At 31.8% G+C, this 15,928-nt stretch overlaps 2 protein-coding genes across 2 annotated transcripts; one reads left to right on the top strand and one right to left on the bottom strand.

The window, feature by feature from the left end:
* The first annotated feature begins 3,672 nt into the window (after positions 1-3,672).
* LOC124825307 (uncharacterized) lies at positions 3,673-4,555 on the top strand. Its single transcript, XM_047297895.2, has one exon. The coding sequence runs from the start codon at positions 3,757-3,759 to the stop codon at positions 4,309-4,311; it is 555 nt and encodes a 184-aa protein (XP_047153851.1). The 5' UTR covers positions 3,673-3,756; the 3' UTR covers positions 4,312-4,555.
* Positions 4,556-5,078: 523 nt separating this feature from the next.
* LOC124825306 (phosphoglycolate phosphatase 1A, chloroplastic-like) lies at positions 5,079-10,593 on the bottom strand. Its single transcript, XM_047297894.2, has 10 exons — positions 10,243-10,593; positions 9,480-9,547; positions 9,270-9,362; positions 9,103-9,174; positions 7,731-7,802; positions 7,285-7,344; positions 7,144-7,196; positions 6,492-6,589; positions 6,121-6,220; positions 5,079-5,474 (listed from the first exon to the last, which is right to left on the bottom strand). Exons 1-10 carry the CDS (start codon positions 10,520-10,522, stop codon positions 5,264-5,266), a joined length of 1,107 nt encoding a protein of 368 aa, XP_047153850.1. The 5' UTR covers positions 10,523-10,593; the 3' UTR covers positions 5,079-5,263.
* Positions 10,594-15,928: the final 5,335 nt, after the last annotated feature.

The raw sequence follows: 15,928 nt of genomic DNA, 5'->3' as shown, positions 1-15,928 counted from the left end.
CCTTGACGATTTTTATATTGCAACAGCTTCATTTTGAGTTTCATTAAAATTAAAAATCTAGATAAAAGTATAAATGTGGGAGTATTCCCTTTTGGGTAAATTATGTTTTGGTTAAATAATTTTCAAATTATTATAGATTTAACTATTTTCACTAGAGTAAACTAGTTTAATGAGCACATAATACACTGCTGTAAAAGGACGTTATTATGTTGTAAATATTATCATGAATGCATACATGTAATTTTCAAGGGGATTCTTTATGACTTGTATTTATTTTTAGAACTATTACATTTTCCTTCATCTTATAATTAGCAATGTCTTTTCTCTCCTAGTAAAGGCCGCAAAAAAATAAACATTCTTAGTTTTCTGGTGTAATTTTAATTATTTTGTATAACAGTATGTCCTCATTATGAAATAAAGGTCTATTTTCAAGTGTATTAATTACTGATTTTACATAATTTGTTCAAAGTCTTTCACATGCAAATGTGAAACATTATTAAAATTATTTATAGTAAGTTCAAAACAAATGTCAGATTGTCGATGATAATACATATTTTTTGCTCAGTCCAAATTTCATGTCTTCACATAATAATAATAAACACTTGCGCTTACTCGAAGATAACTTTTAAAGGAAATGTACATAACTACTCGGAATAACGAATTAAAAATATTTTGGATTTTATTTTTTAAAACTATAGTAATTTTAAAAGGGTTATTGTAAGAACCTGAAAAATAGAGTAATAGAGTAGATAAGTGAATTGAAATAATGAGACAGCTTCTTAATTTTAAAATAAACATATAATATAGATATAACTTACTAAAGGTGGGTTCATTATCTTAAACACTTCATCTCTCTAAAACCTCCGTTCTTTACTCTTTCTCTGACTTTTCTCTAGATTTCCTTCTCACTGAGCTGTTGGATTGACGATCAGGAGGTGCTCAGACGTTTATGCTGTTTTCAAACCTGGACTGGGCAATCTCTACTGATTGCATGTGTTTTGGGTGTTCTCGTGTCCATTCTCTATCAAATTTTAGCTCTAAGAATTGTTCTTAATCACCAATTGAGTTGTGAATCTCTGAGGTAAGGGGAGTTAGATTTCTATTTGAATTGATAGTTTGATAGGTGTGTGTATTGATTTTTGCATGTAGTTGCTGTTTGAGCTTAAATGTGGTAATTGTGTAAGTTGAATCATGTGTGTTTTGAATGATTAATGTGAATCTGATAAACGTGGTTTGTGAGCTGATTTAGGATGAATTGTGCATCTGTAATTTGATACATTATAAGATTATATTCTGTGATAGTAGCTGTTGGATAGAAAGTTAGGGAATTGGAAGTGTTTTAGGACATTCTAGAGGAAGTGAGATGGTGAAATTGGGAATTAGAGGTTAGTGGCTCTTTTGGTCTGTTTAGGCAGTATATGTAAGTCATTTGTGACTTGTGTGAGTCTTCTAAATGGTCAGAAACATGTGCAAAGTGATAGAATTTGATTTGGGTCTTTAAGTGGTGAAATCGAGTGTTTTAGAATGGGAATTGGGTGATAATCACTTTAGATTAGTGGTAGGCATGTTAAGAATCACTTAGACAAGTATAATTAGGTATATAATACAATCTAGGAGTGTTAAAAGTTGAGGAAAATAGTTAGAATAGGTATTTGGTGTTTGAGTTGCATAAATCTGCAGAATTACGTTATGCAAATTATGCAGACTCGTTGTGTGAGTAGTTTCGCATAGCGAGTCGCTATGACAAGGTGCTCTCTGCCAAGGGCATTCGCACAGCGAGTTGGTGCGCTGTGCGAATGACGTGAGAGGTTGTTCTCTGTTTTTTTATTCAAATAGCGAATTTGGGCGTTGTGCGAATGGTTGGAGTGGGTTGCTCTCTGTCTAGTGATTCGCAAGGCAAATCAAGGCGCTATGCGCCTGGTTGTGGTCTGGGGTTAAATTCTAATTTTATTCGAATGGCGAAAAGGATAGCATAGCGAGTGGTTTGGGAAGGTTGGTCTCTGTTTGGAGTTCTCGCATAACGATATGGGTCCGCTATGCCAGAGGTTGAGGTCTGGTACCTCTGTGAGTTAATTCGCATAGCGAGACAAATTGCTATGCGAGTGACTCCTGGTCTCGCCTTGCGAATTGGGTGCGCAGAGCGAATGGTGTAAGCAGATTTCTCTCTTTTGCTATTATATGGGATGGAATTCTATTAAATGTTGATATATCTTGTGAAGTATATTTAAGGTGTATGGCAGTATATAAATATGTATGATTATGATTGAAATTACAAGTAAAAGTATGTGATTCAAGGGGATGAATGTAAGATCAGTATAGAATCTCTTGGTGAGATTCCAGGTTGTTTAGAGTAATTGCAGGGAGCTCAGTCTTGGGGCTTTTCCTGAAACTCCAATGGTCTTTCATTCTCAAGTAGAGAGGATTGAACCATGTGGTGAGGAGTAGTAGGAGGTCTTAGTCTTGAGGGCTTCCAGTATGCCTCAAGGCCCGGAACAGACTAACCTCGTGAGGGTGGCAGGGTGAAACCCTTTGACAATGACTTTGCAAAGCAGGAGAGGTCACCATGACTGCATAACCCGCCATAGCTCGTCAATTATTCTAAGTTCGGACGAGTCAAGTCTAGAATTTAACATGTTAGGATGTGTGATCTAGTATGATGTGTTTGATTGAGCTCTACATCTCTTATGTTATTATAATTATATGATATTTGTTTACCTAGCTCACCCTTACGCTTGTGTTTGTATGTTGTATGTGTGATGTTTTCCTTTTCCAATGATCATCCATTTGGATATAAGAAGAGGTGAATGAGGTTCCTCTGGAGCAGGCATTGGAGGACGATGACGTTGCTGTTTAGTTTAGTTAGTATCTTCTAGTTGTTTTGTATAGTTTTGAAATACTCTATTCTAGATAAAATTTTAAATTTTATAGCTATTTTGAATGACCGTAAGATTAACTCCTTATCTGCAAGTCAATAACTGTTCTATCATATTATGATGTTGACTATTATTTATATAGTTTAACTACTTCTTTCCTTTTCTTTTTCAAAATCAACTGGGGTAGACGAGAAGAAATGGTGATCATATTTAAAGACACAAAAAAACGTTTTAATAAAACTAAGTTTCATTGGTCTAGGTAATTTTTATTTATTTATTATATTTGTAATGCTTAGTTGTCGTTAACAATATATAACGAATTATTTATTTCTATTAATAACTCGTGTGATAGTTATCGTCTCTAATTTATTTCTGATGTAATGTGAGAGAGTAAAATATTAAACAATTACATCCAAAAAATCTAAAGTAATCTTAAAATCCTTCAAATTCATTTAACATTCTAACCTCTCTTTTTTTCAATATATATTTTTTATGCTTACATATTTGAAACTGAATTTTCCAAGTTATATATTTATTAATCACATCATATGACATAAAACATTTAAAGCAAAGCTCCTAATCCAAATTATTGGAATAAAAAAGAAACGAAAAATAGCATGCCAAAAGACATGAATTAAAAGAACAAATAGGCGTTGGAGAATCCAACGTTAACATCACAGCTGGCTAGGTCCACTTTCCCCAACGGTCACATTCCACCAACCAAACAAATGACGAACAAAAAATAAGACCGTTATGAGCAGGAACTTCAGAACACCTATAATAGCAAGCACCGCTCTCACTCCACCCATCACAAATCCTAAACCCAATCACTCCATCTTCACTTCCCTCTTCCAAAGATTCAATCTTGTCACTCTAAACTCAAATGGGTCTCTCCACAATGAACTCTTCTTCTTCCATCACGCCACGCCACTACAACACCCACAAGGTGTTCCTTTTCTGCAACTACATTCTCTTGGGTGCAGCCTCCAGCTGCATCTTCCTCACCCTTTCTCTGCGCCTCATCCCCTCTCTCTGTGGCTTCTTCTTCATCCTTCTTCAGATCTTTACAATCGCGGGTGCTATCTCGGGTTGTGCTGCTGTGGGGGCCAATAGCTGGTACTCTGCACACATGGTGGCCACTGTGTTAACGGCAATTTTTCAGGGTTCGGTTTCCGTGCTGGTGTTCACTAGAACTGGGGACTTTTTGGGGCAGTTGAAGTCATATGTAAGGGAGGAAGATGGTGCTGTCATTCTGAAATTGGCTGGTGGACTCACCATTTTGATCTTTTGCTTGGAATGGGTGGTGCTGACTCTTGCTTTTTTCTTGAAGTACTATGCTTGTGTTGAGGGAAGTAGTGGTACTATTGTGCCTATGAAGAGTGGGAAGGTGCAGCAGGATGAGGACTTGAAGGATTGGCCATGGCCTTTCCAAGTTTGATTCTTGTTAATGACAAGAACAAGAACAACAAGATGCTTCTCTACTGATATATGGTCATCAAATTCGTTGATTTGTTGGAGAATTGGATGCTTATTTCTCCTGATATAGATAATTGTGTGTTCGTTTGTTTGTCTGTGATGTAATTAGGAGTGTGGTTGTTCTCTCCGTTCATTTTTTTTGTTGTTACCTATTTTCCTTGTCCATCAGAAGTTCAATTACTACAATATATCAGTTTTGCCTATTATATCTGGCCTACGAGGTTTTTATATTTTGAATTTTGTTGTATGATGTCAAATTCTGAACATCCTAATTAATTTTGAAGAACAATGTTTAGTAAATAACTTATTTTATGATTAAGTCTTATTTTTAGGATTACTTTGGATTTCAAGACTTTATCTAAAATTTGACCTGAATTATACTATCTAAATCTCATTCAGAATTCGTTGTTGGTATTAAAATCTGATCTCACAATTAACAAAGCTAAAGAAACAAAATTGTTGATATTCTTCTTCATTAAGATGAAAAGATAATTTCTCCCAGATCTTGATCTCTTTTTTATACTAAGATTGTAAGAAGCAGTGTAACAAAAATGCACGATCAAAATTGTTTAAAAAACCTCTTGATTTTAGATGAAAAGATCTCTTTTTAGTATCGATGTAGAAGAAATTGAAATCCTATTTTCACTTTTGCTTAATTCAAGAATCGCAACGTCACTCCGGGACTCCTTTTTTGTTTTCCAGATGATAACTTTAAACGTCATGAGACAGTTTGCATAATTAAGATTTATATTGACAGATAACCATTTCATAATCTTGTACACAATTCTCTTTAGTGGAAAAATAAAGGAACATTTTCTAATTATTTACTTAAATAAAATACACGATTTTCCTTCCCCACCTTCAATTGGGGGATGATACATTTATAAATTAAATTATAAATGCAAACTGTATGGTCATACAGCTGCAGCGTTAAGGCTAAGAAAATCTGAAATTTTGTTGGTGTAAAAGTCTGGTTGTATGGCGTTGTTAGGACTCTGGAGCATGGGCAGCGTGGTGACTCCGGAGAGCACAAGAAGAGTTTTGCAACCACCATTTTGCCCAAATAAGATATCAGTGTCTAATCTGTCCCCAACCATGCATATCTGTGACTTCGAAATGCCAAATCTGTTCAATGAAATTACAATAGTTAAGGGAAATTCTAGAGAGAAAAGTTATTTACAGTTTACTATCCATTGCCCTAAACTTTCTAGAGAGAATAGTGGTTTACTAAAAATAGCGATGAAGTCTCTAAACTTTCTCATCCCTATGGGGGCATCAGTGGACTGTCCCACTGTCCTTTCTCATTCCCCATTTCCCATTGAAAAACATCAGACATAAACACATTTATGGTTAAAAATCTGTGAGGAATAAATAGAACAGTTTAATAATCTGCGATCCCGGCAAAAATTTGGACAATAATATCTCAACAGCTCAACAAATTTATACGACCGCTTCCACTAATTCTTCTTTCTCTCTTTTTCTTCAAAATTACAAAAGTATATTCTTTTTAATGATCACGTTACTCTTAAAGGCTGGGAAAATGATCCATTGCAGCAACAGATGGGAAATATGAAGAAGTAATGATTAGGTGCAAAGATGTGTAAAAAGATAAGACTTGTGTCAAGATTTAAAATGTCTTGTGATATAGGAAGACCACGCATAAAAACATTAAGCAACACAATACCATTCACTCAAGCAGATTATTTATGCCACGGATAACTTATCTATCATGCACTGAAAATAAAAAATATGGTAACAGAAAGCTTTTTACTCGTTTGCTAAGTAATCCATCATAAACGTTGAGGGTTTTCCAACGACTATCGGCTCACGTTGAGTAGATCCACTGATGGCGCCAACCATTGAGCCCCCACCTGAAATGCAAGTACAAATTATTCTAATACCATTTCAAGAATTACTAACTATAGGGATAGTAACAAGTGCATAATCATATTTCCCATGTTGATACTTTGAACTGTTTCTAGTTTGTGACCCTGTTTTGAAACACTTATTTTGCTGTTTTCTTATGTAATCTGCTCTAATTCTGTAAGTGTGACATAATGAAGAAAAATCAAACGAGTCCTGAGATTATTATGCACAAAGTAATAAATAAAATCAATAAGGAGAGAAGAAAGAAGGACAAACCGGCCCATTCTTGAGCATCTGTGAGATGAGTAACAGCATCACGATTTGTAGCAATGAAAAGGCATCCAGGGTTTTCACGTACGCAGAGTGTTCCATACCTTTCATCACGAAGGAAAAAGTAATATTCAATAATAACAAATCCAGAGTTTCTATCTACCTCAGCGTGACTTTTGAAATAGGATTGCCGTCTTTATCATGCTCATGCTAAAGGATATTATTTTCTCACACCCCTTTCTCTATTATTTCTACCTATCATTTCCTTTTCCATCACATAATCTATCACATTTGCTTTTCTTCCTTTTTTTCCTTTCCATTCTTTTTCTCTCTTCCTTCAGCCCATCTCCCAACCCCATAAAATAGTGCAAGACAAACATTATTGCATATTAAAAATATATGCAACATCGACTGCTTTAAGAAAACATTTCAGGCTCATAAAACTCAGATTTTGCTAACCAAAGAAAAAATAAATCTTCTTCTGCATTAAACATGTACAGATTTGAAGGAATAAGATATCTCTTACGCCTGGAACTCAATGACAGCAACATTTTATAAAGAAAACAGGAAAATAAAAATAGAACCGTTGCACGCTATCTGTCTAACTCTAGTGCATAAAAGTGTCCTTAATGTTTCGGTGACAGCTTTGAAATCTTACTGGATTTTATAGTAGTTGAAGTAGCGATCAAACCCAACAACAACTGCTCCAACCTAATAAATATTCACATTTTTTTACACGAACTACAAATAATATCAAATAAAAATCTTAAAATTTTCAATAAAGGCAGGAAGCACATACATTTTCATCGTGCTCCATCAAAAAACCTGGCTTCAGTTCTATCTTTTTCCCGCCATCTTCCTAAATGAAGAACATGCATATAAAAGTGGGATAGAGAAATCAGACATAAGGATAATTCCATACTAATATTATGCATAACTACTTTTTACACTTTTTATTAGCTTCTCCTTTTCCCTTAGAAAGACATAAAAGTACCACGTACGTCACCTACAAGTTTTATTTGACTTTCTGCGCCCTTCTTCTACACTAGAAGTTGAGATTATTATATCCCATTCATTAACATTCAAATCTAATTTATGTGTTGTTATCTATCAACCTGATTTTGGAAGAAAAAAAGAAACAAATAAACAAACAAATGATATTGCACAGTGACCTATTGATCAGATTTATAAGTATTAAAAAGACAGACGGTAAATATGTTGCATATGGAACTCAATAGTACATACCGGCCCACCAAGGTACTGATATCCAGCAAGCTCAAGCTCTTTCAAGATGCCATCTTCTCCAATGACATAAACCTAAATCACGAAATAACTTTCATGTATCAGTCCTTAACTTTCAGATTTATACACCGGTTGCAGAAATAACTAATATTTATGAAAGATATAGTATTCAGGTGCAACATAATTCAAATGATAATGATCTGAAGCATTGCTTGAGAAATATACTTTAATATCACGAAAATCGCGGTAGTATTACGTTCAGCGTTGCAATTACTACAAGAGTTTCCACATATATATCGTTGACTTCACTTATCATTAGCTTGGCCTCAAAATCAATTAATCTTTTGGGTTCAAAATATGTCATATGATTCATATTACGCCATGTGGTAATCAAAGACATTGCCCAATAGGTTTCATCAAAATCCAAGTTTGAGTTGCGGCCATATTGGGCAAGGTCTTTTCTAATTGTTTCTTCTGCAATTTTCTTAGGTTTGCATATGCCCTTTAAACCTACAAGAAAATCATCTGTTACACCGCCATTCATTCTCCCATCATGACAGCTAACACAAAAATAGATGCAGCTTCTGCTAATGGATACAGCTTTACAAAAGGAATGCGGGTAAAGGACACTTTGCATTTCAGGAATTAAGGGATTTCAAGTTAAATGTATTTTCGCTTTCAACCAATAGAAGTAACAAATAGGAAACTTTATGCCAGGAGAAAATACCACACAGATAAAATGAAACATGTTAAGATTCCAGCATAAAAATAGTTGGCATAATTATAAAGGTAGAGAGAATATATTTCAACAAATGTTGAGATAAAACGCCAAACAAAGTTACGGGGAAGAATTTTAAGGGAAGAAAGGTTCATTGCAGAAACAAAGAGCCTCTTTACTAGTCAACTACATCAATGAAACTTTCATATAAATATACATGTCCGTAAGGATATAATGGATAACCTTGATAAATTCAGCGAAGGGGTATTAAACAAATCAAAACTTAAATGTAAGATTTTGTGAACTTTTATGTTTAAGTGGAATGTATTGAGACTTGTCGTGTTTGGGAAAATTAATCTAGCGTTCCTTACTTAATGGAATGCTCTTACTCTTGGATAACCTTTTCTGTTAAATGAAAAAAATGAATCACACATATCCCTTCCTTTACAAAATGGTCCTTTCAAAATAACAAAGCATGGGGAATAAGTGTAATCTCCCAAACAAAAGGCATGCCATAATAGTAAGTGTTAACCTGGAGGCCAGCGTTTAGTTACTCCTGATGTTAACTTAGGGTACCATTTGAGGTTAAAAGTGTTCCTAGATTAAATACTTAATAATAGTTTGGGTCCTACTGCAAACCAAAAGATTATATCTTACCTTTTTATCTTTTGGGAAATCAATGGACTTCAGATATGCAGCAGCAGCAAAGGATGACGCAAAAATCTCCTCCTGAAATAACACAATAGTTAAAGATTACAAATTCATTATTATTCACTAAACAATTTCAGTGCTAACAAAGAGAGGAACAACAAATGTGGACTAACCTCGCTGACATTCAGGCCAAGGGATTCAAACTTCTTTCCATACTGCTTCCTAGACTTGGTTGAGTTGTTGGTGACAAAAACTAATCTTTTTCCCTAGAGATTAATCACAAACCTCAGACTTTTTTGCCAGAAATGAACAATAATAAATTGAAGGATAGTTCACATTGACCTTTGCAGGTAAAAGCCTAGTGCCTACATTAGCACACAAACCTTTGACCGGAGCATGTCAAGTGTTTCGGGCACTCCTCCTATTAATTTGTCCCCTTTCCATATAACTCCTGTGAATTAAGTTTTAATGGTAAAGGAAATTCGCATTTTGTCAATATACTTTTGAAACAAGAAGTTGGAATCATATTGATATTGTAATTTTTCCCCGAAGGACCTCAGAAAAAAAAATCAAGCATCACAATTTTTTCCATTAATCAGGTCACTTTTGTACACAAATATCATGTATGAGATCCATTAACATGACACGGACAAGCTGGAATATTAAACTCATACATTCAAAAACAACTTTCTCTGCAATTTATCTAAAATGCACCGATAATCACGTATTAGCAGTTTATTATTATAGAGTTTTATTTAATTGTATAATAACTATTTCAAAAGTTGACTTCTTATTGATTGATAATGTAAAAGAATTTGATCTAATAGCATACAAAAATTAAACAGTATAGAGTTTTTTTTTGTCAAATTAATCGTTTAATCTCTATAATCGACTTCATTTCGAGCTTAGTCTAGTTTCAGTTTTGGCATATACATAAAAATAAGTAAAATATTAACCATTTTTTTAAAATAGCTAAATAATTTTACAATAGTTATATTTAAATTGATCTCTAATTAATTGAACTGAGAATATAAAAACATTTACAATGAAAAATGTATAAAAGTAAAACTCTTCCTGAATCGGTATAAAAATGAAATGATGTGTGCGAAACACAAATACATGAAGCGTTCGAATTCAGTAACATACCGTCACAGTCGAAGATAAACGTCTCGACGGAATCGATGAGCTCATCGGCGTTCCTCAGCGGCTGCGCCAACGCGCGCGTGGTGAAGGTTCCCATTCCAGAGCTGTTACGTTTAGTATTCGATTTTCTCTTCCACTTGAAGATCGCGGAGTTCGATGACAGAGTGTTACGAGAAGCGTCACAGACTCTATAGTTCACAGGAATTGATTGGTGCCATTGTCTGTGACTGTGACGAACACAGGTGACTGTAACACTCTGTGTTAAAGTGCTGCTTCTGAGCATTTCCTTCAGAATTGCTGTTTTTTGTTTTTTTTTTTTGGGTTATTATTTGTGTGGTGTGTGCATGGGTGCAGCATGTGATACGAAGGTGAAATGGTTGAGAGATCGAACATAAGCCATAGGTTTTGAGTGGACCAAGTTCGTGCGCTTTTGGATCATAATCTCCAGCCCAACCTGAATTTTTTGTGGATCTTATTCTCTTCACATTACAAACATTATTGCGTTACACATATTATGCCATTTTACAACTTTATAGAAAACAAATTTAACGAGAAAAAATAATTTTGTTGTCAAGTTATAAATGAGGACTCTTAAAAAAATATAATACAAAATTAAAATAATTTAGTACCTGTTAAAGGAATTAAAGAAAATAATTGAAAAGAAAATTGAGGAAAAAAAAGTGAAAAGGGACTATTGTCAATGTATTTTCTTTTTATCATATAAAAAATGTAATGACATACTTTTCATAAGATGCAATTAAAAATGGGTACATGCAACTTTTTTGATAATGGATTAGGTGAAACTACTTGTGCTACATGCAATAAAATAATACATAAATAAAATGTCATTAAGTTTTAAGTAATATGTGATAAATCAAAGTATGTTCACTTGAGTTTTTAATAAAAAATTTGTAGGTTATTGAGTATTAAATGATTTTATAATTTTTGCGTATTTTTTTTATTGGATTATGTTATTTTATAACTAACTTATCGTATATGTGATAATTTTCATCACCAATTTTAATGTGTAATATTTTACAATCCAATATAAAAAAAATCCCAACATCAATCACAATGTCTTCATCAAAAAAAGTTTTGACCGTAATACTGTCTATAAAAAAGTGGTAAAGACATTTCTATAAAGATTAAGAGCCTACAAGGGAGCTTGTGTGCCAAATTAAAACAAATAATCATTACTTTTAATGACTACCACGTAAACCAATGTCTTGAATTGTAACAAGGATGTTATGCATTAATGTAATACTCATCGCATAATGAATTTCTCAGAAGTTACAAAGGATGTTATGCATTTTGCATAATTCATCGCATTTGAACAATAAAAATACGTGTATTGAAGGTTGAGATTTTAGATTATGCATTATGGGTCTTTTTGTTTTTAAGTAAGACTTAAATGGTAGGAGGATCAGTCACACAAAAATAATGTAACCATAGATACCTATACTTAAATAGTTGTTTTATTAGTCGATAAAATACAAATAAATACTCAAACAATATAACCTATCACGTGTAAATGATAACTCAACATCAATCAATGTTTTGGATGTGTCTATATTAGTCAATGTGTTTTGGTTTTGCCATTCTTAATTATTTAATATGATATATATTATATCAAGATTACCGAAATGTGAAAATGCAATTAAGATAATAAAATTATATATTATATCATGTCCTTGTATTGAAATTGTAGTAGTAGTATTTTTATTTTATTCATTGTTTAAATATTATTATTATGATTGTGAACATTTAACATAATTATCATGCAAAGATATTTTGTAATATAATGTAATAAAGCATGACATGTTGTCATTATCATACAATTGATTTAATATTTTTTGCTTTTCCATGTCCTCCATTACTAGTTGCGACATCACTAGTTATTGCAAAAGCTTCTAAAAAAATTACCATTAAACTGTTTATCACCAAATCAATAACGATGGAAAACAGTGTATTTGTCTGTACATTAACTTCATCATCTCATGTATCATTAATTTGATTTTTATCAACAATTCAATTATTATTCGAAGGTGGCCAAAAGAATTGTGTATCTCATATACTAATATCGAAGAAAATTTAATATTATTTTAAATTAATTTTATCAATTTAAATTTAGTTTTTTATCTTCTTTTATCGTTTTTCACCTTTCAGACTCTTTAATGTTCTTATATGCATTTTAAAATTCAATTTGTTAACTTACTTATCATATTATTTGATAATATTCACATTTACTTCTATTTCATAATACTAAAAAAGTATAATTATTAATATTATTCAAAAATTTGAATATATATATATATATATATGAATTCAAATAATAATTTTATATTATAGACCTAAAATTTGAATTTTACATGCACAATATTTATGTCTTAGTTGAATATTATTTCTTTTTAACCCACACATTCATTATATTAAATCGATCATATTTTACAAAATTTACTTTAAAATTACAATTTTTACTTTTTAAAAAAATATACTAATAATCACATAAAACCAAAACTAATATCAAAATGGATCAGTCTCATCCAACTCAGTCCACTGTGGGTTAACCACTAACCCAACACGGTTTATTTATTAGTAAGTTAAAATAATTCGAATTTAGCCTAACCCACCATAGGTTGATGTATTAGACATGTTGACTCACTAGTTTACTTAATGACAATTTTTTTTTTCAATTATAAAAAGTAATATTCTTTTCTAATTCAAATTTAAATAAATTTCAATATAAAATAATCTTAAACTCTAAATATAATAAAAAAGTATGTATAAAAAACAAATGAGTTCAACATGAGCCAAGTTCTTAATGGATCAGGCTCAAAATAAGTCCATATCCAAATTTTAATTTATTTTCAATCTAGTCCAAACTCGTGGTGACCAGACTAGCCCACATTCTACAACCTATTTTGATAACATTGATTCTATTTATACATTATTTTATTTTATATGTTATATAAATACTTAATAAAATTTCTCATTTAAATTTTATTTCTTCAATATTAATTTATTAGTTTTTTTAATTAATTAAATTTTAAAAAAACTTTAAAATCCCTTATCTTTTCTATTGTACTATAACTTTTACATCAATAATTATCAATAATATTTAATATTAGTCAATAATAAATTCTTAAAAATTATTACTTGTAACTATAAAATTATTACTAGTAACAAAATAATTGTAATTATTAATATTATCTTTTAAAATAACTTCTCCATTTTCTTTTTTAAAAAATGAATCAGGTTTTGATAATTATCAGGAAAGTAAATTCTGGCTGATTTTCTAGCCTACTTGAAATGAAACTTTTTAAGATGACGAAAATATAAACTCTCCAATCTGAGTGAATAAAAAGGTATCTTATCTGTGCACTCTGTTTTTTTGCCACAGTGGTCTCTGGAACAAGAATTCAAATAAATCTTGTCTAACGGCTATGCTGCTCTGGGGCCAAATTTTCACTATTGGATGTTTTTCCCCTCACAGCAGACATCGAAAGTTGCAGGGCAGAGTAATGTAGCAGCAGAGCATGGCAGACCTAACCTGCCATGCACCGCTAATTGCCATCGAAGAGCGTGCCACAGCAGAGCAGATTAAACCGAACGGTAACAACATTGGAAACATTACACCTATCGTTAACAACATCGGACAGCATGCATAACGTTTAAATCGAATTGCTATTAATTTGTGTCACATTCCACTTAAAGGTTTGAATTTCATTGATTAAAAAGTTATAATAAATATATAATAAAAATTTGAATTATTATATTTTTAATTTATTTATAACTTTTTGTAGACTATTTATGGAAAAAATGGGTCTAGTCATAATCCAATTCTGTTTATATTTGATTGCTGACCTATAGATTAGTTAGAGGGTTAACTAGTTTTAATATTGATCAATCAATCTCCTCTATACTAAGTTATTTTGATCATTTGGTAAATATAATATAATTTTTATACGAAATTAAATTATTGTAAATAAAATCAACTACACAAACAAAAAAGAAAAACTAAACTATTATCCGTAAACATTAAATTTAACCATTGTTTTATATCATCTTTTAAAAAGTAGACTGTAGAAAATAATAATATTATTTAATAATTATGAAATTAAGTGAGGTAAATAAATATTAATCTACTTTTCTTTTTCTTTTCTCAATTTTGAAAAAATACATACTATAAGATACATTCCAACATGAAAAGATATTGCTGGATTTGTTACCATTAAAAAGTGAAATAAAATTGATTGAATAATATATTATGCATGCATCAACTACTTCTTCATTTTTCACAGTGTTTTTCTTTTTCTTTTCGAGGCATGTTATGTGATACCTCTCATAAGTTATAATTTAGACCACGGGTGTAATACACCAAATGACATCTTTAAGTAAATCTTATAACACAAAACCTCTTAAAGTTCTAAAAATTTAAACATAACTTGAAAAATCGATCATAGTTAAGTTATTCAACACACACAAAGTAAAACATGTAAACACGTGTAAGAATACGAATACGAGAATACGAAACGACAAACCTAAAAATTACAAATGTTGTAACAAATTGTCATATATAAACATAATTTTCATAGGAATATGAGAGACGCCAAAAACTTACCTGAATTTGTTTGAAAAAGTTTGGAATTGTTGTAGTTGTCAAATTCATCAAAAATTGCGAAGAATAACAATTTCAACCTTTAATATGACTATTCAACCTTTGATTATTTGAGAGAAAACTTAAGGATTGAAATAGCAATGAATTAATTACTTAATTATATGAACAATGTAACAACTTAAAATGTGATAGGATAATTGTCTTTGGTATAAATAAGGTCAATTCTTTCCGTTATCTGGGGACTCCATAATTTGTTTTCGTTCACTTGTCGTCCTGTCTCGCTCCAAACTCCACTGTCCACTCCAAACTCCATTGTACACTCCAAACTCCATTGTACACTTGGCGATTTTGATGAAACAGTAATAAATGCGCAGTAAATGCAACCTGGCTATCACTACCTCTATTTATAGTTTTTGCTATGGGTTTGGGATTAGTGAAAAGTTAATTACGGCCCAACTCCAAACCAATAGTTCTAATCCTGATTTACCTTAATCTCTTATCTTAACTACCCGGCTTACCTGTCGGTCAGTCTTAAGCGGTCGTCCGAGCGATAAATCGGCCTTACTCCAAAATGGTGGAATGGTCGGTCAAATAGCGTGTGAAGTGAACTTCTACACGAACAGCCACCCCCATGCTGTTAAGAATAAGATAGGAGAAACGTTGGTGGTTGGCTAAGTCTCGGGATTGCTCTGGACAGACCGACCCATACGGTACATCAACTATGAACAGAGAATACAAACTTGAATGTTTTGAAAAAAAATAAGAAGGAGAAAAATGTAATTTGAATGTTTCTTATAAAACATTGATAATTAAAAACTTAACTAATAGTTTATAGGAAATATTTAACGAAACTCCATTATAAATTTTGAACAGGTAGATTGACTTGAAATTTTTGTATATATATAAATTATTTCATAAAATGACATAAAAGATAAAATTACATCATATAACTACACAAAAGAAATTATCTTTTAATGAAAATATATTATTATGTAATGTGATTTTAAGTAAAAAATGTAAAAATCGGATGGATGTATCAATAAATTTTTAAAGTTAATTATCACTGAGTTT

Source organism: Vigna umbellata, chromosome 4, assembly GCF_029865625.1.
Source record: "Vigna umbellata cultivar VRB3 chromosome 4, Vumbellata_1.0, whole genome shotgun sequence".
In the NCBI taxonomy this organism is placed as follows: domain Eukaryota; kingdom Viridiplantae; phylum Streptophyta; class Magnoliopsida; order Fabales; family Fabaceae; genus Vigna; species Vigna umbellata.
The sequence above is the reverse complement of the archived record's forward strand: the minus strand, read 5'-3'. Positions and strand labels throughout refer to the sequence as shown.

Excerpts from the sequence above, each read along its gene's own strand:
- LOC124825306 (XM_047297894.2), bottom strand. The coding sequence starts at position 10,522 with ATGCTCAGAAGCAGCACTTTAACACAGAGTGTTACAGTCACCTGTGTT. Across the intron at positions 7,803-9,102 it reads ATTTCCCAAAAGATAAAAAG|GTTTATGTCATTGGAGAAGA; the intron begins GTAAGATATAAT and ends TTCGTGATTTAG. Across the intron at positions 6,590-7,143 it reads TTCAACTACTATAAAATCCA|GTATGGAACACTCTGCGTAC; the intron begins GTAAGATTTCAA and ends TCGTGATGAAAG.
- LOC124825307 (XM_047297895.2), top strand. The coding sequence starts at position 3,757 with ATGGGTCTCTCCACAATGAACTCTTCTTCTTCCATCACGCCACGCCAC.